This window comes from Carettochelys insculpta, chromosome 6 (assembly GCF_033958435.1).
Source record: "Carettochelys insculpta isolate YL-2023 chromosome 6, ASM3395843v1, whole genome shotgun sequence".
NCBI classification, from domain to species: Eukaryota; Metazoa; Chordata; order Testudines; family Carettochelyidae; genus Carettochelys; species Carettochelys insculpta.
This window is the reverse complement of record NC_134142.1, coordinates 60,811,376-60,835,586: the sequence shown is the minus strand read 5'-3', so window position 1 is coordinate 60,835,586 and position 24,211 is coordinate 60,811,376. Positions and strand designations below refer to the sequence as shown.

The 24,211-nt window shown below is 43.8% G+C and overlaps 1 protein-coding gene across 2 annotated transcripts in view; it reads left to right on the top strand.

Moving 5' to 3' along the window:
- The window catches only part of RMDN3 (regulator of microtubule dynamics 3), a 61,040-nt gene that overhangs the window by 25,273 nt on the left and 11,556 nt on the right, over positions 1–24,211 (top strand). The window contains exons 8-11 of one of the 2 annotated variants that reach the window (XM_074997006.1): positions 14,098–14,173; positions 17,238–17,315; positions 22,700–22,798; positions 23,047–24,176. In XM_074997006.1, the coding sequence (XP_074853107.1) occupies positions 14,098–14,173; positions 17,238–17,315; positions 22,700–22,798; positions 23,047–23,127 (334 nt within the window). In that variant the 3' untranslated portion in view covers positions 23,128–24,176. Of the gene's footprint in view, positions 1–14,097; positions 14,174–17,237; positions 17,316–22,699; positions 22,799–23,046; positions 24,177–24,211 lie in introns of those variants that run through there. The other variant, XM_074997005.1, reaches the window with a different exon arrangement.

Sequence of the window (24,211 nt, the reverse complement as noted above, 5' to 3'; positions counted from 1 at the left end):
GTGTAGCTAAGTAACAACAATCAACTACATTTTTAAATTGCCTTTTCATTTTAGTGAAACAGATTCCATTACATTATTTTATGAGGTTAATTAAAGTATTTGTCATTTTTTGCAATACAGATTTGTAATGAAATAGTGATCACAGTATGCTTTGTATTCTTTGTAATTGAAATTCATATATTCTGTTTTTTTCTACATGTTCAAATATTAAATTTCAGTTAGTATTCTATTGCTTGACAGTGTTTTTGAGTTCATAGCATGCGTTAACTATGATTAGCAGTAATAAATGACTTTTTTTCATTGCTATTTTTGACACTTGCTGTGGCTGATGAAGATTTATGTTAAGGAAGTGAGGAGTTTCTCCTTCTTCCCACCCTCCTTGGTGGTGGTTGGATGTGTAAGCAGGATCTTGTGGAAACTGCGTGAAACTGATGGTTTCTTATTCTGCTATGAATAAACTGAAGCTATTAGTCACGAGAGAGTCTAGTTTAGTACAAATGTTGTTGGCTATAGAAAGAACAGAATATTTTCCCCTTTTTTGGAGTGAACCACTCAATTGAACTGTATTGAGTTTCTGTCTGATCTCCTTAGTGCTGTCAGGTGGAATTTTGAAGGTGGAATGTGAAACGTTAACATTCAGTGCTAAGAATTCTGGATTGTCTACGGCATGGGGGTTACAACTTGTTCGGGAATAATCTTTTTTACTCTCCAGCAATCTGCTTGAACCATTACTTCATAGGAGAAATTACTTGTGGCCTGGAAATGGAATACAGGGTTTGAAGAATTTCCCTTCCCGATACCTCCTGTATCGGTTAGTAGCTAGTTAGCTTTGGTTACTAGCATGCTTATGTTGCTGTTAAGCAAAAATAGCAGGGGGAACCCACAATCATTTGGTCTCTCTAATGGAATCATGTGTTGGGCTATTTCTGTTGTTTTAACTACTGTCATTTTGGCGAACCATCACATTGCCTGTTAAGTTTTAAACAGTTTTGGCCATTCAGCTTTGCATATTTGACAGTGGTGTTCTGCTTTTCAACTAAAGACTGATGGATTAGTCTAATGATTCAGAGTTTTATTGTGTGAAAAAATAAGTACAGGTTGACCCGTTCTAGTTTGGCAACATCCTTAATCTGGCATGATTTTAGTTATCTGGCCAACCACATATCATGGGTGTGGCCAAGTTTCCCTTGGTCCCCATAAAGCTTATTTCCAGCCACCAGTCATGGCTCTCGGTGTTCTGTGCTGTCGTTTAGATGTAGTTTACCCCAAATGTCCTCTAAGACCCCACTAGGCAGTGGAAGTGTTGGTAGTGCTGCTAGACAATATTGACCTCCCATGGTATGGCATATTCTCTGGTTGGGCACTGGTCAGGTCCCCAGGGTGCTGGACTAGCGGTTCAACCTGCATATCCTCCAAAGAAGTGTCTGAGCAGGGTTGAGTTCTGTGGCTCATCAAATTTCATTCTATCTCCAGATTATCTGTATGACCCTATTAGTGCTGTGGTTGCATGCTGTCAGTCTGATAGTGCAGGTCAATCCCTCCTTCCATCCTTTCTAGAAAAACCTTGATAAGGCCCCATAGATGCAATATGTTAAAATTGTGGCAGTTTTGTGGTAATATGTTGCTTAATCTTTTGTCTCCAGTGCAGTATCCTGACCTCTTGTGCTGAAACAGTCTTGGCATGTGCTACGTATCCCTTCCAAGAACAGCATCGTTGGAGAGGTGCAGAGGCTTAAATTCTGTCTCTGTAGACTTGCCCTTTTGCTGAGTTGGGGGCATGCATTTCTGTGTCTTGCTTTTACTTCAGAACAGCTGCAGAAAGGCAAGAGGGCAGCCATAGAAAGGAAATAGCAGAACAGCATGTGGGAGGCATGGGATTTATGGGAAATGAATAACTACCTTTATTAGTAGAAAGACATAATTACACTTTGTCATGAATATATAACTGGAAATGTTCTTTCCAGCACCATCTGAGTCGTAGGACAGTCGCAAGCTGTTATAGTCACAGCCTGTTTATGTTAATTAGCCCTCCTGAGAAAATGCTCCTTATTCCCCTCATGTTCCCCCAACGTTTGTTTTTTATAGATTGGGGAACACAACCTTAGGACAAAGTACTGTACCCTAATATCTTCTACTTCTTCATGTCTTAGTAGCGCTGCAATATCTAGGATGTATTTGTACTGTGATCTGCTGCTTTTACTCCCGTAGTTTTAATGTGTGCTGTTAGCTACTGCACACATCATCCCAGCCTGTTTTCCTCCAGATTCTGGAGTGTGGTGGTAACCTGCCAGAAGGTGGAATTGTTCTCCTGGCTGTGTTGATAAGGCTGTACTATGGTAATGGGCTCTTTGTACAGACTTGCTATTTGACTACAGTTGCAGACTGGACTGCGACTTTTTCCTGCTTTAGTCTCTGATATTTACTATGGTACTGGGCTTCTAAAAACAATCCTTTGTAGAAGAGAACAGAATCATAAGGACTAGCTGACAATACTGTACAAGACAGCCACATTCTGTAGCATGTTTTGTGGCTGTATGGCATTGGGTGGCTATGGCAACGTGATCACAAATGGTTTCTCAAGAACGATTAGAGAAAGGGAGTGTGTGTCTGGGACCCTGTCTGGATTGGTGGTGCGACCAGAACCAAGACGGAAGGGAATCTTTGCATGAATCCCTGGAGTGCTTGTGACAGAGTATGCGAAGTGGGTAATGCTGCTGTTTACATTCAGGTATGGGTGGATCACAAGCAGCTTCTCCTTGTGGTGGAAACAGAACTTTATCCAGTGCTGTTGAATGGAATATTTCATCAACCTGTGGCACTCCGTGCCAGAAGATGTTGTGGAGGTCAAGGCTTTAACAGGGTTCAAAAAAGAACTAGATACATTTGTGGAGGATTGGTCCATCAATGGCTGTTAGCCAGGATGAGCAGGGATCGTGCCCAAGGCTAACAAGTCTACCCCTCACAGGTGGTGCACCGGGGAATGGATTATTTGATTTGCTGTTTTTTTTTTTCATTCCCTCTGGGGCAACTGGCATTGGCCACAGTCAGAAGAAAGGATACCGAGCTAGATGGGCCTTTGCTCTAACCTGTATGGCTATTCTTTGTGTTCTTTGTACAGCATGGAATACGTGGGGCTGGGTAAGGACTCGTCTTCCAAATGATTCAGGACCAGATTTGTAGCTGGTGTAAAGCCATTTGGGGCAAGAATCTGGAATTTCTTTGCTTTCATTGGCCTGTCTGATACATTTTGAAATTGAATCCTTAGCTCTACAGCTCTTACCCCAGCGTAGCCTGGGCCACAGTACGAAAGCTCCAGAACTCATGTGAGCAGTTAACCTCTCAACTGGTAATCTTGTAGCACCTTGTACAAAGGTGCTTCATCCCAAGGTTAAATGCTTCATGGAAATCACACAAAAGGAGAGAACACAGTGTAAGTGGGGAGTTATTTAACAAAAAACACAACCTAAGGCATTACTATGGAACAGGCATGTGTACTAAGCTGCTGGAGCCCACATATGCAAACTTCTCAAGAATTTAAAGAAAAACAAATGATTCCCTGTCCATTTCAATGTGTCTGTGTGCTGTGCAATCTAAGTGCACAAAACAAAGCGTTAGGGATTGGGAAGAGAGGGAGCTGCCTTGTTTGCCTTGGCGTCAGCCCTGGTGTTAAAAGAAATACTGGAAGTACAACTAGAGTAGCAGGGGATTTCAGGGATCTGACTAGGGAAGATTTTGCAGGTGCAGAATTATCTGCCTTAATTTTCAAGAGGAGCAATGGTCAAATTGAACAAAGCGGTATCTGCTGGTTGCTGAGGGCTCTCATTGCAGATGAAGTAATTTTCTATTGCCTTACTTAGAAATATGACCCTTCTGTGTTTAATTATGAGAAGGGAAAATGGTCTGCTGGATTGAATGAGACTCTGAATGTGGTCTCTTTCTTTTTCAAGGAAAATCGGTTACAGTAGAACACTGAGGAAAAGTGCGCTCAAGTTGCACGAATCTCAGGTTAATGCGACCTGAGTGGCAGTGAGCTGGCATCTGGCTCCTTGTCCGTGGCGGCGGTTGAGAGCCTGACTCTCGGCTGCTGCCAGTAACAGGACTGGGGAATCTGCTCCTGTCAGGAGCAGCAGCCTCTGACTCTCACTATCCCTGACAGGAGCAGTTTCCCAGCTCATTGGGGCAGCAGCCTGGTTCTTGGCCGCCACCACTGACAGGAGCTGAGACGCTGACCAGCACAACAGCTCCCTGCCAATCACCGGAAACAGGAAGCTGTCCAGCGCTGCTGCGCTGGCCAGTTTCTTGGCTCCCCGGGTAAAGTGAAACTTGACTTACATGGGGTTGCGCAGGAGCACAACCTCCATGTAACTCGGCAGTCGACTGTGCTTTGTTCAATGTCGCATGTTAAAAGTTTGCAAGAGATACTCACCCAAATGTATTTTAACACTTGTGTCTGGACCTCTTATGATGGACACTTGTCTTGCTGAAAAGTAAATAGGCTTCTGATCATCTAGTGAGGTCATGCTAAATCGAGCCACCAGAGCTCCACTGTTTACCCTGGTGCTCCTCTCTGTCAAGGAGTAGGGGAAGTTAATGGGAAATTTGCTCTTGTTGTTCTCCCCCTGCAGGGTTAACTCATTAAATCAATTTATGATATGTTGACGCCAGCTATGCAATTCATGTAGCTGGAGTCTCATGTCTTATATTGATTTTTCTTCATAGTATAGACCAGGCCCTGTTTAAATTGCAGATTATCCCATGACAATGAATACTGGTAATTCTTGCTGCATATGCTGGTTAGTTTTTATGAAAATTTACCTTTTTTCCCCCACACAATTGATTTTTTGACATTCCAAATATATTTGAGCAGAGTTCATATTTGGAGATTTAGCCATGTGACTTTCACTAAATTTAACAGGAGTCACATTCATTGGCTTCTCTGAAATTCAAAGGGTGGGGGAGTGGAATTTCCTGACTGTTCCTACTAGTGATAGGTAACATTCCTGTCTCACTGCCCCCCCCCAATAAAGCTTGGATTCTGTTTTTCCTCTCGATTTTCATCTGATGAAGTAGGTTTTATCAGCTAAAGCTCATGACCTAACAAATTTAGGTTCTAAGGTGCCACAGGACTGCTTGTTGTTTGAAGCTACAGACAAACATGGCTTCCCCTCTGAGGTCCTTTTAAACGCTTTCTCCGAAGCAAACTTTTAGTGTAACCTAAGAATCATTGTTCTTCCTCTTTATGGGATTTTGAAGAGGGGCTCTTGCTTTAATCTTTGTCGCTCTTGATCAAATGAAGCATTTCCCTGACTTCCGTTTTGTCCAGATGGGGAGCCTTTTGGAAATGGGCATGCTTTGCTTATGCACAGCAAGCTTCCACTGCTCATGCCCGAGGCTGAGGTTCACTTTCAGGTCATCTTGAATTACTGCTTTGATAGAGCCACCCAAGTTTACTCAATCTTCATGAAGATGAAAAGCCGGCTGTTTGGCACAGTAGCCCTTGGTCAGCACTGAACATTTAGTGGGGGGAAAATGTAGCGTTGTGTTTATTCTTTAATAATTAAAAAGATTCTTTCATAAAGAACAATGTCTTTATACATATACTGTGCAATGTCAGTGAAAAATTGGGTTTGTATGGGCTTGGAATAGAATGATACAGTAAGCCCCTGAGATACGTGCAAGTCAGGGTGCCGTCCCTGACAGGAGTGAGGAAATAATTCCTGTTGGAGCGTCAGCCTGACTCTTGCCTGCTGCCCCTGACAGGAGTGCTTTCACGGTCCCAAGAGTGGCAGGGAGCAGGGAACCAGGAACCTAGTGGGCTGGTCAGTTTCCCAACTCCTGCAAGCCTAGGGGAACCAGGCTGCAGCCTGGTTCCCCTCTCTCCCCCAACTTGCGTGAAAATTTGAGTTACGCTGGGGTTGCAGGCTGCATAACTCAGGGGTTTACTGTATTGATAGGTTTGGAAGGATTATATTGTCAGGAAATGTTACTTTCACCATATGCCACAAACATCTGACCATATTTGTCAACAATCAAAATTTACTGCTAGGCAAAGAAAGAAAAGTATTTCTTGAGAACTTAACCAGAGTTTGAATTAAAGTTGTTTTGTATATTTTGATATGGAATGTTGATACTTCTACAATTTCTTGCAGCTCTGAAAATTCAAATAAATTATATCCATTGAAATTATAGAAATGTTAGTTCAAGTCTAATTGAGCTAAAATTTTCAGTTATTCTTTGAAGTATGCAAGTGATGCCCTGTGCTAACAGCTTGATAAACTTATGGAGGGGATGGTATGATGAGGCTGCCCATAATGGCATGTGGCCACTGGCAGCTGTCAGTAGCAAGAATTCCCAATGGCTGGAGGTAGCACACAAGATGGGGATGTGACTTACTACACAGAAGTCTTTCCTAGTTACCTGATTGATGGGTCTTGCCTACATTTTCCCCTGGATCAGATTACCAGAGACCTTTGGGTTTTTTTGCCTTCCCTTGCAGCATGGGGCCTGGATCGCTTGCAAGTTCAAACTAGTGTAAAATACAGAGAATTCACCATTTAAAGTATTACTGCCAGCTTCAAATCATGGCTGTAACTCAGCCAGAGATTAGAGGTCTGTTACAGGAGTCGGGTAGGTGAAGTTCTGTGGCCTACAATGTGCAAGAGATCAGAGTAGATCAGGGTGAGTAATAAGCCGCCCATGGACTGGACACGGTTAGCCCCCGTGGGCTGCCCAATGTTTAATTTACCTGCATGGCTGCAGCTTACAGCTCCCATTTGCCGCAGATCACCATTCCCTGCCAATGAAGCAGCAGGAAGTGGTGTGGACCAGAATGCAGTTTCCTGCAGCTTCCATGGACTGGTAATGGTGACGTGTGGCCAACAAGAGCTGTGAACAGCCACGCCTGCAGATTTGCAGGTAAATAAAGCACCAAGCAGTCCGCCAAGGTCTAACCCTTGGAAACTTCATCCAGCCTTTGGGCTGCTTTTCGCCCACCCCAGGATGATCATTAAGGTCAGAAGAGTCCATCAAGTCTGTGTTCCTTGAAGTATTTCCTTATTGCAGATGTGCAAATCTGACTCTCAACCTTGTGCTAGCCTATCTGCACAAGTGAAGGGAAACTGACCACATTAGAAAGTGAAAGTTACTATTTCAGTGCCCAACCTAAATGGCATCCTAAGCGCAGGTGTGAAAAATGCCACCCCAGCTCCCAGAATAAGTTGCAGCCAAGTTGTTGAAAGAACATTTGGTTGACCAACCTACTGCTGTTCAGAGAGGATTATCTACAGCAACTGAAAAACTGTCAGTTGTTGTAGAAAGTGGCTAGGCATCTTGTAGTGCTGTTGCTTTGCTGCTTGTAGTACCCAGAGTAGTAGTATAACTGTATTCCTAATAGTGGTATAACTATTCACTCTTTGGGTTGTGGTGTGATTGTTGTGGGGCAGTCTAACTGAAATTGCAATAGCAGTAGAGAGGGAGTATAGGCTTTGGCTCTGTCTAGATGAGGGGAGGGTTGGGGTTTTCTTTAAATGTGTTAACACGTTTTTAATATCGTTTAAAACATCAGTTTGTGATTTAACACCTTAAAAATTTAATTTAACTCTAGGCTCCGCCGTGACCAGTAGCATGTTAGAAGGGGTAGCACTTGGTGTAACCAGGTTTTAAATAGCATTTCAGAACTTGTTAGTTTGTTTTTATTTTTTTGGGGTGGAGGGGGGAGAAGGGCCAGCTTGTGGTTTATATTTAAAAGAAGGGGGGAAAAAAAAGGGTCTTTACAATTATGATTTGATGGGATAAGAATCGGATTGTTTTAATCCATAGCCGTGGAACACACTAATTGCTCTGAGCAGAAATCCTGCCCGTGGAAATAAAGTACATAAGTGCTGGTATCTGAAATGATTCCTGAAGAAAATCTTCAGAAAAGTTGGAGACTGCTGAACAACGAAGCACGCAGTCTCGTGAATTTTGAATTCTATTTATATGCTTATCAGGCTCTGTAAAAGATTCTGGATGCACTTTTCAGCCATTGGATGTTGAGTTATCCCTATATGTGTTCAGGATCTGTTTGAATTTACACTGTTTCTTGTGACCCACTTATGGGATGAAGATGTCTGAGAATAGCCAGAACATGCCTGCTCATCACCCACACCTCCTACATTGCAGTTCCTCAGCCTTGCAGAAGCCACTTTTTGCTATGGAGGAGCTTCATTTTTGGAAGGGGTGCTCCGTATATACAGTTTCTTTGTTTCCTGGCCCTTTTGTGCTGTCTTTTTTTGGGCATAATGACTGACGTGATGTATTTAGGTTCAGTGTGGACCTTAATTACAAAGAATAAAGGTCACTTGGGGTTTCTGTTGGATTCAGGTCTTTCAAATACATGATGTTGACCAGTTTGATTACCTCAACTGTTCAAGGCTGTAAATTTTTGTAGAAAAGGACAGCTCAGCTTATGAAGCAGTGATGTGGATCTGAAACATTGTTAGCCCAGGGCTGTGCCACAAGGTATGTGTAAACTGCAAGCTTTTGTCAGGAGACTGGAGGTCTCTCAATAGAAGTCTGCTACATTGGAAGCATTCTGCTGACATCCCTGTCTTCCTCGTTCCCTGAGGAAGGAGGTTTGTCTCAGCAGAGGGGGTTTTCCTGACGTTTGGCCCCATGTGGACAGGCCAAATGTTGTGAATGCCTCTCCCCACAGAACTGTCAGCCAGAGATACACAAATATAGTGGGCAATTTGAGCAGCTTTTACCCACAATTCTCAGCAATCTGGGCACAACGATAGTCGATTTACTGCAGAGTGTGAGCACAGAAGGTAGGTGAGACAAGTAGATGGAGCTCTGAAAGTCTCTCTGATTTCTTTACAAAAAGGAACACTTCTGCAGACCCAAAGGGATATGGAGATAGCTGCTCCGTTATTCCATTTCTCACCAACACGCAGTTGGCTAGCTGGCTTTTTTTTTTTTTTTTTCCTGCCTTTGGCAATCCCCAGTGGGGTTGAGAGCTGTGTGCGCTTCCACAAAGTTGGCAGTGTTCCACGACTATAATTCTTTCCTCCTTGTTTTACCTGGCCAGTGCAGCAGCTTGTGAGAAAGAAAGCTAGTGTTCTGTTTAAATAAAGCCAGACCTGCACACTTACCGCTAATTACTAGCTGTTCAAATTCTTCTTGTAACCAGCAGCACTGGGAACTCTCATGCGGACTGTCAAATGTGGTAGGATTTACAAGCAGTCATGCTGAGTAATACAGCACGTCTCTAGGGTTTCTTTCTTTGTTAATGCCTGGCTTGGGGGAATGTACAGACAGGCTGAAAGCATTTTTGGTAGAAGAGCCAGTTGAGTTCAAGTGGGGTTTATGTGGCTAGTTGTTCATATTATAAACTACATTTTTATTAAACTACATATTAAAAACTGCATTTTTAAACTACAATTTTCAACCTTGCTGTAATTATTATAATTATGGCAGCTTCTCGTAACACTGATGTAGGGTTTGTCCTTCCCTATTAAACTTCCTGTTCCCTTGCCCTTTTACATTCTTCACTTGACAGTTTTTGTGGTGGTGCCAATACTCATCCATCCTAGGGAGAATGAGCATAGTTTCCTTTAAAAGCTGAGGGATTCAAAGCACGCCTGTCTCATTTTCTTTCCCAAAGCCCTGCCTCCCGAGAAATGTTGGTGTAATTTTTTGCATCCGTTGTCTGAATAAATTTCATTATGCACACCAAGATGTGTTTTCTCAACCCACATCTCCTCTCCCCCATTTAGTGTTCTACAGTTACCACCCACTTAGTGTAAAAAGGCTCCTCCAACACAGTGTGGCCATTTCAAAGGCCTACCAGTTGAAGAAGGGGGAGCTATTTGTGTTGGCATGAGTTCCTCAGTGCTACTTTGGAGATGATTGAGGTATGGAGAACTTTTACGTTTTTCATATTGTGAGCCTAGACGGACAAAAGTCATGCTTAAATTGGAGTCAGCCAGAGTTCATTGTTGGAAATAAGGTCCTAAGGCAGCCATGTGATCTGAACTCTGGGGACTTGAATAAGGAGGGCAGACATATATATATATATTACACACACGTCCCCTCCCTATGGTATCAGCCACTTCCGGTGCACAGAGTTCCTTTCTCTGCAAAGGGAGAATTCATTATTGTGCAGAGACTCCTGGGGGAGCTTGTGGTTTGACCCTGGTCAACAGCTTAATGAACAGTTCTGGCTAATAGTTACTGCTGCAGTTAGCATCCTGCAAAGTTTCAGGAACTGCTTAGGCAACTTTCTGAAATGGGGCTTTTTAGTCATACTGTATTTCAGATATTATTTAATGCTTACAGGAGATGAAAATTCCCTGTAACTTGATTTTTTCGTCACTTATCACTGTTGTTCCTCTTACAATTCTATAGGGCCTCTCAAAGTGCATTCAAAGTTACTTAGCAAAATGAATTAACATGAACACTGTATATATTTGAAGAATAAGCCAAATTAAATAAGTGAAGGAGACAAAAGCGGAAACCATATTGGAATTGCAAACTGAGGAAGAGAATTCTGGATCCGAAGGCATAATGAGAAGCCTCTGAAATAGCCTTGCAGTTAATTAAGAATCACCAACAGGCCAACACCTTTTACAGGAGGTTCCGGTATAAAGCTAAGAGAGGCTGAACTTGGCTTACCCCTTATTTTTAGTATAGAATCCATAGTCAAGAGCCAATTTTAAAGTCTCTCTATATAGTTATTTTGTGTCTTCTGATTTATGGCAAACGCTGTTATAGCAACACAGTTTGCAAGTTTTTTTTTTAAGGTCTTGTGATTCACTGTACTAGAACGGACCTAGAGAAGTCATCTAGTACTGTCCCCTGAAGTGTTCTGAGAACACCTGCTCTTGGTGGTAACACCAGCAGCTGAATATTGCACCAGTTGAAATGTGTGCAATTGTCTAGCAAAGTTCATACCGGGCTGTAGCTGGACTGAGTTAGTGGCTGAGCATGGTGCAGGTAGGTATTTTGTGGCTGTCATCTTGTTCAAAATGTCATCTCTCATTTAAAAAAATTAGCTTCTATGTTTGCTACAAAAACTTTTAATCTGATCTAAGTGTAGTTGGTGCAACCAATGCCTGTCCAAGTTTGCAGAAAACCTGAAACAATCTCTGAGGATGGGGGTTTCCCAGCTTATTTCAGGAATGCTTGCTCAGATGCCCAATGACAAAGTGTCAAGCACTAAATATTTAACTATGCTCATCAAGACCTGTGAGAAGGAGAGGGCCAGCCCTACTGTGAAGATCTGAGCAGTCTGTTTTGGAGCCATGAATGGGTGGAACTTGGGGCACTAACAATTTTTCTTCTTCATTATGACCCATGAAGTCGTAAAACCAAAAGGGAGCAATGAAACCCAGCGTCTCATGATTCCAGTAATGGCAGTCAGAGCCAAGGGTCAGTATATGGGGAGATCAGAAGCTGGGAGTAGAGAGGAATTTGTAGGCCTGGCCAGGGTTTATAGCAAGGGTCAGAGTCAGGAGGCAAAGTCCAACTCAAGCTGAGCTCTAGAATGAGGAGTGGAAATGGTCATGACAGGTACAGAAGGTACCTCTGTCTGGATGCTTCCTGAAATGTCGTCGTCATCGTTGTTTCAGCTCCTGTTGGTGTCCTGATGCCTCTCTCTCTCTCTCTATTTCCTTCCATCTTTCCCTGTCCAGTGTTGTAGACTAGCTCCACACCAATCTATCCATTCTCTGTGGGGTCTGCCTCTCCTTTTCGAACCATCCATTATGCCAAATACCAGGGTCTTGATTTTTTTCATTCATCGTTCATTCTGCAGATATACCCAAATAGCTGTATTGTCTGTTGTATAGCCTTCTGCAGTAGGTTCCCTTTCAGCTGTATCTTCTTTTATAATTTGTCATTGGTGGCCACCTGCATGCATCCTGTTCTCAGGATCTTTCTATAACAGCAACTCTCAAACACCAATGTTTTTCTCTTTGATTCTCATTATCACCCATGTCTCACATCCGTACAACATGCTGCTGAATATGCAAGTTTTCAGGGTGCTCAGCTTCATTCCTAAGCGATCCTTTTGATTTTCCAGATCTTATCCATCGCCTTAACTTGCTCCTGCTTTTGCTATTCTAGTCTCTATTTACTTCTTACGGTCTCGATCATTCCTGAAATATGGTTGGGTTTGTATCTGGCAAAGAGCCATGGGGCTGCTGCCTAAGTCCCTGAGGTAGAGCTTTTTATGGTGCGTGCTCACAGCCAGTCATGAGAAATGGAGTGCAAGTTGACTACAACTGCCACTGGGTAGCAGCATGGAGATGTCCACTGCCTGGTAGTTCTGCCGGCCTGTGTTCTAAATTAGTGTGGTATATAGCTCTCTGTCCCTGCAAACCTCCAGGGAGGAGTATGGTCTATTGTAATGGTGGTTGGTTGTGGAGCCAAATGGCTTCCACTGTCTCTGCTAGCACCTCCCTTTTATGGAAGCTATCTTCTGACATGCCTGCTTCAGTTATACAGCATAGTTACACTTGTGAGCTTTTCTTCGCAATCAGTAGAGCTAGAATTTTTGTTTAAGGGGGGAAGGATCAACTTCAGATTGATACTCTAGACATGTGCCTCTTGTTCTTAAACTGTAACCCATCTCTGCTCAACAGTGTAGTCTTATGCCACTGAGTGGGAGCCCAGCTCAAGGAACCCAGCAGAATATGCACAATCGTATTTTGAGCTTTTGCAAGTTGCATCTCCATTAGCTGAGTTTGCAGAGGCATGCCACTGCATACCCAGTTTGAAGCAGAAATCCATCAAAAAAAGTAATTACTGATGTCTGGAATTAGCAATGAGAGTGTACAACTTCAGTACTGGACCAATATTCAAAAAAGGCATCTGAGTATGGAAACATCTTAATTCTAACATATCCGTTTATCATTGTGATGTTCAAAATACAAAATTGGTCATCTACTTCACTCGGGTTCTTTGAACAGTGTAATCTTGGGCACAGCTCTGTATTCTGACTATGCACTCCTCTTGATTAATCCATCTACTAACACTGTAGGAGCCCAGCCTGCTCTCTTAGTTGGGAAGTAGAGTTATTAGCAGTAGATGCTAGAAGTCCTGTCTGTCAGACGTATGTTTCCAGGGGTGTCTGGAGGGAATTGCAGTAAGGAGGCAGCAGAAGAGAAGGCAAAACTTATATTACACCACAGTTGGCACCTTGAAAAACAAGTTCAGGCAGTTGGAAGAGGCAGGAGCAATAAGGGAAGCAAAGCTTTGTGACCTAAAGCCATCATGACTTAAAGCAAATTGAAATGGTGTTTGTGACGTGGCATTATGAACATCTGTCAGAGGAAACTGCACCAAGCTAGTTGAGGGAAACTTGGGCATTAAGGTGTGAATATCCATCAGCCTAGTTAAGTAAATAGAACTTCAGCTATTAAAAATGGCTACCAGTGAAGTTGTATTTTTTTTTTCCATCTGTTTTATTTTAAATGGTATCTAAAGTTGCTACCTTATTTGGGGCAGTTGTGGGGCATAAACTCTAATAATTTTATGTCATCTATTAGCTACACTAGCCTGAGCTTGGACCATTGAAAATGCCTCTCTCTCTCTTTGTTTTCCAGGTTTAGAGGTGATCGTGGGGCGAGGGAGGTGGGCAAACCTAAACAATACCTTATACCCAAAGCAGGATTCCATACCTCCTGAGGCAAACTCCATGTGTTTCTTTGCTTGTGTGTACTGACAGTCACCCACCTAACAATGCATTACTTGTCAGTGCTTTGACGCTGCTTAATTAAAAAGGAAAGAGGGAGCATGGTGTAAAATAAGTATGCACTATTCCCTCACGTAGAGAAAATGTCTCCTGATTTGATCAGGGGTCTGAAGTCAGGGCTTCTGAGATCTTGTCACTGTGTGTTTTTGCACACCTTGGACAAGTCTGTGGTTTGTTTGTTTTTTTTTTAAACTCAATCTGGAAAGCATATATGATGCTTTCCTTTTCCAGTGGAAATATGTGATGCTTAACTGTTTGTGAAGCCCTGCAAGGCCTTCAGAAGGAGGACACACATGGAAGTGTAAGTCATTATTGGGAATGGTAACTATATGACTTCTTACTGTAGGATATGTTCCATGTAGGTATGCTATTCTTTGTGGCCAGTTCGCGGAACATGAAAGTATTCAGAAGCGTATTCAAGCTGGGTATGTTTTTAAGGTGAGTAAAGAGCCATTTCTTCATGCATGCAAGTTATTCAGTGCTTGTTTCCAGGGCCAAAGGCAAGGAAGATTGGTTTGAAATGGTTCTAAATTTTCGGAAGCCAATGAAGGGGTTCAAAAGGGGGAGTGGCCTGAGTTGTGGAAAAAAAACTGCAACAGTCTAGTCTGAGTTAAAGCCTGTATGAAATGAGTGAATTGCTTCAGTCCAGTTCTTACACTGCAAAAATCTCTACAGCACCACCGCTTTGCAAAGAAGTCAAGCATTGAATGAGTTTGGAAAAAGAAATACAGTAATCCCTTGATTTAGTCGTAGATTGCATCCTGGGCAACCTCTGCTTAAATCAAATTGTGCATAAAGTGGAGGGGGGTAGATCCCTGGAATTCCCCTATCTGGCAGAATAGACAGCTGGGGGAAATGGGTTGGGGGGGGCAACCACATGGCCCCCTGACTTCTCCCAGCTGGAGGAGCACACACAGCTGCTTGTGGTGCAGTTTCTCCCAGCTGGGAGAAACCATGCTGCAAGCAGCTGGGGGCACCGGGGACTGGATGGAGGAGGATGGTTTTGATTTGTGCTTAACTCTCATCAGTGCAAGTTAGATGCAAATTGAAACTGCATTTCTCGAGGGTTTATTGTATTATTTCACCCTTTGTAGCAGCCCCTTTGCGTCGGTGCTAAGAGAGACTGGCAGAATAATGAGAGGGAGTCCTGTACTGCTGATGCCTGTGCTGGTAGATGAATACATAACTTCAGTTCTGAAGGCTGTGAAAACAGCATTTTTTTGCATTGACTATGGATATTTAAAATTAGGGCTGTCGATCACAGTTAACGCGCACACTTAACTCAAAAACTAATTCCTGATTTAATCACACTGCTAAACAATAAAATACCAGTTGAAATGTGTTAAATATTTTGGATGCTTATCCATTTTCAGTTACAGCAGACTACAAAGTGCGCAGTGCTCATGTTTTTATTATAATACTTGAACTGTAAAAATGATAAATTGTAAAATACTACCTCATACAAGTATTGTAGTGCAATCTCTACCTTGAAGTGCAACTTACAAATGTAGATTTCTTACATATCAAAACTGTATTCAAAACAACAAGGTACAATTTTAGCACTTACAAGTCCCCTAGACCTACTTTCTTGTTCAGCCAGTCACTCAGAGAAAGAAGTTGGTTCACATTTGCAGGAGATAATGCTTCCTGCAGCTTATTTACAATATCACCTGAAAGTGAGAACAGGTATGTCCATGTGCATTGCAAGGTACTTATGTGCCAGGTATGCTCAATATTTGCATATCCTTTGTGCCTCAGCCACCACCCCCAGAGGATTCTTGTTTTTTTTTTTTGGTTGTTTTTTTTTTGTTTTGTTTTAAAAAGCTTAATTGTATTTGTGACTCAGCTCTGGGGGAGATCTATATGTCTCCTGCTCTGTTTTACCTGCATTCTGCCATATATTTTATGTTGCAGTAGGCTCAGATGAGGATCCAGCACATTTGTTCATTTCACTGCAGATTTGACAAAACACAGAGGTACCAATGTGAGATTTCTAGTGATAGCTACAGCACAGCGGCCCTAGCCTGGCCACAACTTACTGAGTTTCCCTGGCTCCCTGCCACAGCACTCCACTTCCCAGCATTGGTGAGTGCAGGGTGGCCCCAACCCCTGTACCAGGCCTCCCACTAATCTCCCAGGGCTTCATTGCTGGGGGGAGCAGGGAAGGAGTGGAACCTCCCACTCCCTGTACTCACTGGTGGAGAAGTGATGCAGGTAGAAGCCAGCTGGAGCTGGATTGTGCCACTTCCTGCTGCTGGCGCTTGAGAGTGCTGGGGGAGTGGAGGGGGAGAGGGAGGGAGGTCACTGCTGCCAGAAACCTGCCAGGCCGGTGTTCCTTAACCTATGTTCTGAGGAAGACTGGTGTTTGGTGAACAACTTGCAAGTGTGCTGTGAGTGTCTGGAAAAATAAGTCAGTTTTACAGTGAATGACCATTTTACGATAACAGTCACGGAAAATACTGAATCATAACTTTATTTCTACATCTTGCGAGAGCAGTAGTCTGGCAGCACAGCAAGGCTGACTAATACTGTCCTAGCGACCCCTTTCCTTTAATCTCCTCTCTCTATGACGGCGTAGCAACTAGCAAACACATGTGGCTGCTACACAGTCGGTCAGCTGCTTGATGTCAGCCAATGTGCGTGATTTTCATAGGTGTTCCACATTTAAAAAAAAAAATTGGTATTCTATGGTCTTAAAGTTTAAGAAACGCTGCTAGGCCACCATTGGCCCTGCAGGGTCCCCCAAACTGTGGGGCCACCTATGTGTGGCTTCTGACAGAACCTAAACCCAACACAAAGAACCTTTTTGCTGGTGGCACCAGATTCACATTACGAAACTGAGCATGCTTTGGTCGGGGCAGTTTTAGATCATGGGGCAGAACCCATTAGCAGCATGGACAAATCCTCTGGAATGTTTGAGTCAAGAGGGGACATACATGTCTTTAGAACATGTGGCATGTAAATATTTTGTGATGCTGGCTACAACAGTGTCATGCGAATGCTTGTTTTTGCTTTCAGGTGACATTGTAAACAAGAATCAGGAAGCATTATTTCCTGCAAAAGTAAACTTGTTTGTTCTGAATAAGAAGTAGGACTAAATGGAGTTGTAGGGTCTAAAGTTTTGCACTGTTTTTGAATGTAGTTATTTTTTGTATATAATTCTACCTTTAAGTTAACTTCCCATGATATAGAGATTGCACTACAGTAATTGTAACTGTTTATTGTAGTGCAAATATTGGTAATTGATCACTGTGCACTTTGTATTCTGTTGTAATTCAAATAAAAGTATGTGTAAAGATAGAAAACATCCAAAATATTTATGTAAATAAATGGTATTCTGTTTCAGGGCAGTAGCTTTGTTTCTGTTTCAGCAAAAACAAGGAGTCCAGGAGCACTTTTTAAAGACTAACAAATTGATTAGGGCATAAGCTTCTGTGAGATACACCTCACTTCTTCAGGTGCTGAAAAGTTAATTCTGGGTCTTGGCTCTGGTTTTCTTTAGGAACATGTTGATAAAGCAATTGCGTTGCAACCAAATGATCCCAAGTCCTACCATCTTCTGGGCAGGTGGTGTTACCAGGTAAGTAACTTTCTTCAGCCCATGCTTCTCCTTTCCGTGGCACTGTGTCCTGAATGTTCTAAATCTTACCTTCTCCTTCTCTGGAAGATGGCAATCCATCTGCAGGACAGTGAGTTCAAACCAACAACCATAAGTCGTAGGGGAATTCTATTCAGTTGTTGTATTGCATATTGCGTTAGAAAATCCTACTACACCCCTATGGAAATGGATGCTTTCTCAAGTGCGTGCGTGCGTGTGTGTGTGTGTCTGGAAACTACCTTCTGTAAGGTCCAGAGAGTCCTATGTTCTGGTCTGATACTGTGCTAATAATAAGCACGTAACTCAAGTGTGAGACCCTTAAAGTTCATCAGTCCCTTACCGTAAGGACTTACAAATGAATGTTCTCATTAGACTGGCATCCTAGCTTGCAAATGAGGTAATGCGTTAGTGTTTAAGGCCTGCCAGGGCACAATGTGCCTAACCACAGCATCGGTCATTCAGATTCTATCTGAGTTATTCTTCTCCTTGACTATCTGAATTAAGCAATCTTCCTCTCTAAACACTTGAGCTAGACATCAGTGCCTTGTGTATTATCTTACCGCTTGGAAGCCAAACTTTTGAATGTTAAAACATTTTCTCAAAATAATTTCCAGCAGCTCTTGAGAGCTCAGATACCACAATCTCATGGGAGGGAATGTTGAATGCAAATGCTTTCTGGACTGCTGTGTGAATCCTATGCCCTGCCCTCACCCATCTTTGTACAGTGTTCTATAATTCTTCACGTTTGTCCATAAATAAACATGGAGGCTCCAGCCTGGCAGTGGAGAGCACGGTCCACTGTCTGCGAGGAGGTGGCACATCTCTCCACAGCCCCTGTGGACTCTCACTTTGCAGTGAGCCTGCACCCAACCCTGACAGTGCAAGAGCTGGACCTGCCCCACATGTCTGCCTCCCAGGGAGAGGGGGATAGGAAGGCTGCGAGATGTTCTCCCATCTCCTGTACTCCTGATTGTGAAGGCTCCACTATGGCATTTATTTGACAAATATAATTTGCAGAATTTTAAAATATTGTGCGTACAATTTTTTTGACGACCCCTCCCCCCCGAGTAGCAGGTGAAGCAGTTTGCCAGGAGTAGCAGCCTTGTGCTAGGCGCACTAGGAGTGAAGGAGCTAGGTGTGGGGTTGGGGGAGGAGAGGTTCTGTGTGGGAGTAATTGGGGTGCCCCTGTGGCTCAGGGAGGAAGTACTTGGGGATCTGGCTGCACAGAGACTGGTGGGGGTGGGGAGGTTCCAGAGTAGTGGGATCATGCGGAGGGGTCCAGGTGAAGGTGGTTGGGGCTCAGTGGGGTCTGGGTGCTGGAGGAGTGGGGTTTGATTGGCTGCCATCCAGTTGTGGCTGATTGAGGCTCAGTGGTGTGTGGATCCAGGTTGGGACTTATGAGGTGGTCTGGGAGCATGGGTATTGGGCTCATGGAGGTGGGCATGGGGTGACCTGTATGCAGAGGGAAGGAGGATGATTTAGTTGCAGGGATGAGGCATCGCATATAGGCAGGGTTGGAAGCTGCAAGAGCAGCTCTCTGTTCCTCAGCAGCAGGGAGGAGTCACTGTGCAATAGGGGCAGGAAGCAGTGTCTGGGACTGCAGATCTGGGGAGATTTCCGGGGATGGGTCCGATTTGGCCCTGGCCTCAGCCCCAGTTGTTTCCATGCAAGGAAAATCCTCCTCCTTCTGCCCAGCCAGGATTAGCAGCTGAGCCCAGCACTGGGCAGGCGCCACTGACTGGAGTAAGGCTGGGGAGGTCTGGGTTGCAGGAGGGGAGTGGTCAGGGACAGTGGGGTTCTGGGTGGGTGGTGAGGCTTGGGGAGGTGGAGGTTTGGTACAAGGGGCGTGGCAGCTGGTTTCTGGTTGTTTAGGCTTGATGGAGGGGTCTGAGTGTGGGGTCCCCCAAATGCATGTGGGGAGGGTCTGACCCAGCATTAGCTGGGATGTTCCATTGCCACTCCCCACTGTTGCGGCAATGATTTACCTATCTGCCAGCTGTTTGAGATGCCCAAAATGCTATATATGTATTGCTGGAGGGGTGCATGACCACACTTGTGGTTTCCCTTTGCTTCCCCATCAGATGATCACTTTTCTGTGGGGAAGCAAAGCAATTGGTGTGGGATATAAATTCTGCATGTACACAGTGGTGCAGAATCCCCCCAAGAGAAACAGACCTTTTCCATGCATCGGTCTAGGAGTAGCGATCAGAAGTGGGGGAGATGAAGTCATTAATTAGAATGCAATCTGCTAGATCTCCTCTTCAAGTAGAGCTTCAGAAATGGTGGCTTGGATTGGTGGGGTCAGTTCAGGCTGTTGCAGGTTACTTGCCTCTGTTGCATCAGTAAAGAGCTTTATAAATATTTGCTGTAGCTCCGCTTTCACAACACTGACTTTCTTGCCCCTAAGCTCTGGTAATAACGAGTACCTAATTCTGCTCCCCTCTTTTTGCCTCTGTATCTCTGCCCGCTGGCAGAAGCACACGCTCACTTTGCTAAAAGTAGTGCTATCAAGCTGCAAAAAGTCAGAATTCTGGGTGGTTTCCTGCTCCTGAGCCAGCTCTTTAGTCATTGGAGGGTGCATGGAATGTGGAAGAGAGAAGAGCACTGGTTGAAGACTAGCTCACGTGCTTCCCCCCCACCTATGCTTTACTCCAGTAAAAACCAGCTATCTCCCGTTTCTTTAGCACACACAGATGTGATCAGGGATATTTCAAGACTGGCCAGGGCTCCCACATGCTGTATGTCTGTTTAATCCCTTGCACATGTTTTCTGTGCCTCTGCTACACAGTGTTTCAGGTATTAGAAGTGTGTTGCCTGCTTTATAGCTCTCAAGAGCGCAAAGCTTGGACTCAAGGACTATCAGTCAGTTTTAGAACCCATAAAAAGAAATAAGGGTTTGTTGTGACAGTTCAGTCGTTTATTTTTGAGTTGGAAGCTCTTAGCTATGAAAAGTGAAGTCATGTTGCCGATGCTAGCTGAGAAAATGGTGTGGCTAACCTAATTTGATTTCTGATTTCCCAAAAGAGGCTCTGCTCTAATTCCCTTGCTCTGTACTGACATTCACATTCAGCCATACTAGTGTTCCTTTCTACAGGGGTGGGTGAGATCTGGCCCATGGGACAAATCTGTGCAGACAAGCTGCCAGATTTGACGTGCAGACCACCTCAGACACAGAGCAGCCAGGTGCTGCTTTAAGCAGCTTCCTGTTCCAAGTAGCTACCTGCTCTGGAAACTAGGAGGGAGCTGCAGGCTTCACACGCTACTCCTGCCCCCTTGCAAAATATCTCAGCACCCATTGGACAGTTCATGGTTTCTGGCCAATAGGAACTGAGATTTTTGCTGGGGGCAGTGGATGAAGCCTCCCCTTTCCCTCCAGCATCTGGAGCGCAGAGCTACATGAAGCAAGCAGCCGTGTGAAGTGGTCTGGGGCTGCAGTAGGCATCGAACCTGTCTCAGGGACCTGGAGGCTTGCTAGCCAGGAATCACTTAAGTAAGTCTTCCAGTCAGAGCCTGTCTCTGGCACTCCAGACCCTCCTTCCCCCTGATCCTCTGTTGTGTCCCTCCCTGACTCCTGCCATTCTACCCCACATAAATGTAACCCTCTGCCCACCTCCTGCATCCATACACCCTCACAGATCTTGCACCTCAACCACCTGCCTCAGGTCACAACCAAACCTCTGCATCTTCTTCTGTATCCCAAGCCCTTGCTCCATGTCATAACTGGTTCCTCTCCCAGCCCCCTCCAACACCCTAGTTCCTTACCCCAGGCTCCCTGCTGCACCCAACCTCCATCCCAGACCCCACATCTCCTCCATTAATATCACGGGAGCGCGGCCCTTGACCATGCTCCAGATTTTTGGAGTGGCTCACGCCTGCCTTATTCTGTCCACACCTGAAAGCTTGACCACACTACTTATTGTCTGCTGTGTGTACTGTCAGTATTTCAAAGGAGGGCCCTTTCTCTCTCCTTACCAGAACATCCTGTCTCATTCTCCCTCCTGTCTAATATGGGTCCTAGGTCATTTAGCTGTTTAGCTCCTGCTGTTTGTGTATTCAGCACAGAAACTCTGGTTACAAAGACTGTGGTGCCAGGCAAAGAATCAAGATACAGTAAACTCTTTTCTATCTGGTATTCTATCATCCCGAACTCTCAAATAACCAGCATTTTAACCAAAAGTAAATTTTAGTTATGTTTTCCATAAGTTCAGTATAATGACAGTAAATACAAATACAGCGTATAATACTACTGTTGGTAAATAAAGTACCCTGCATACATTTTTGTTAATATCTAATCTTGTTTTTCTTTCATGTTCTGCATTGCTAGGTAGACCTCTCTTATCCAGAATATTTGAATATCCAGCAGCCTCACGATCCTGGGGCTCCTGGTTATGAAAGAGTTTACTGTCATTACCTTTTCTGAGGGAGTTGCAAAGACACCCTCTCCCCTAGATTCCCTTTATAAGTCTTGATTTCTGCATATTATGAGAGCTCTGTAGTGAGGAAGATATTCTGAGATGATTTCAGAAATGGCAGTGCCTTCATCTATGGAATTCGAGCTGACTCGGGCAGAAAACTATCCAGAATTTTGATTTTTTTTTCGCAGCCTGAAACCACTACTTTTAGAAAAGTAAGTGTGTGTATCTGCCAGCTGGTAGAGATACAGAAGGAAAAAAAAGGGGGGGGGATGGGCGGAATTAGGTACTCATTATTACCAAAGCTTAGAGGCAAGAAAGTTGTATAGCTGTTTGGGGCTTATTTCAGGTGGACCAGAGGTTGGGAGCAGGACAATGAGGTTTTAGGGAATGAATACTGTAACTCTGGTGCTGTCTGGTTTTTGGTGGATGTTTGTGAGAGCACTGGAGCTTACCTCTAGAGGGGACCGCGTGTATGAGATAAGAGCATACTCTGGTACAAGATTCAGTCCCCCAGTTCTTTTCTTTTTGGAGGGGGGAGCACAGGGGTCGGCTGTGGTGTGAGGGTGAGTCATCAAAAACAGGTATAGTTATATTAAGGTAGTGGTCAGATTTTAAATTCCAGAGAGCTTCCTACTCTTAAAAATCCAGTCGTGCAGCAAATTTTATTGAGCTTTATTTCTGTTACTGTTAATCAGCCAAAACTGTAAAATGTGACTTTACAGCATATGCTGTAATGGAGGCAGTGGGGAAGGAATGCACGTTCTGTGGATGGGTTGATTTGTGTACCTGGTCAGGGTCAACTGGTGGTGTTAGAAAGGTTTTGTGTGTCTGCAGATACTGTAGATTAGAACTATGTATCTGTTGGCTTTGCATATGGTGTGTGAATTTCTGGGAATGCATGCTGGCTAGTGACTTTCTTGCGGATAGTTCCAAGTTGCTGTTTCTGTGCAGATCTCTCACCTGGGATGGCTTGAGAGAAAGACAGCTTCTGCCTTATACGAAGCACCCCCTACAGCCACTGTCCATGATGCGCTGCAAAACTTCTTAAAGGTACTAAAATCTCAGGGCAAGAAAATTGTTAAATTGATAGTTGTAATACTTAAATGTTGCTGGAGACTGATATGAATCAATTAAATGTACTATCCTGATTTGAACTTTCCAGGTACGTAAAGCTTTGGAAAGCTCTGAAGAAGCACTTGACAGAAATGCATGAACTGATTACATTTTAGAGTTGGGGCTGAATATACTACGTTTTATTAGGGTTGCCCAACACTTACTATTATGAGCCTGTTTTTCAGTTGCTTCTAACTCTGCTGGACTGTAACTTTTCTGGTGGAAACTTCCAGCTGGGCGTCTGCCTCAGGATGAGGTATTTTTAAATGCTATCCAACTATGGTCCATTAATTTCTGAGAACAAGGCTAGGGAAAAATATATTTGCTCATTTTTTAAAAATTCCTGATTTTTTGTGCTAAGCTTTCATCCCCTCGCCCCTCCATTTTAGAGCTGGGCATTTAATTTTGGCAAGGGGTGACCTTGGTGACAGTGATTTGCCTTTTGCTATTCCTGTGGGGGAAAAAAAAGTCTGTGCAGTTTTGTTGGAGCCATTGAAAAATCACAGTTTTCACAGGCTCAAACTTACTGGAGCCTCACAGCTTAGACTTACAGTATTCTATCTGCTACATGGAGGTTGTTCCAGCTTTTGGCAAAGTAGGACAGTTGGAGATCTAGGCTGCTGCTGGGTGTGTCCATTCCAGTTCTAGACTGGAACTGAGCAAGGCAGACTTGCAGGCTTTCATTGTCGTCATTGCCCCTTCCTCACTGCCCAGCAGCATGGAGGAAGAAGCTGCCTTATTTGAATGAAGAGGGAGCAAGGACTTGAACTGTTGGAGTGATTAAATAGCTTGGAACCTTGAGCCTGGGGAGGGAGACAAAACTGGAGGCTGGCTGGGAGAGAAGGGAAAAATTAGTCTAGAAGTTGGGGAGGAGTCAGATCTGATACAGAATAAAAAAAAAAAAAAAAGTATTTGATTTTTGTAACATTGATGCTGAAAGAGAATGAACTAGGCCTCTGCAGACCATGTTAATTTTTGCATTTCCTAACTTTTGAGTGCATGACTTTGCAACTTGATTGTTCTTTTAAATGTAGGTTTAATATTAAAATAGGGCATAAATGTTCATGAAATCTTAGGCACTTTGTGGAAATCCAAGGGCTGAACTATTCCTAATTAAGCTAAATAGATATAAAGTACTCTAATGGGGATTGCACAGATTTAACTTCTGTTTCTAAACAGATTAAAACTTAAATTGGTGCACAATCTGGGTATAAGTCACCCCCAGGCAACATTTCTGTTTGAATTGTCATAGAAAGCTCTTCAGATTGGGTCTGTCTGAAATCCTCATGAATTTTCCACCTCTTACCTCTCACCCCTGCACTCCACTCCCACTGTCTTCTTCCTTTCTAG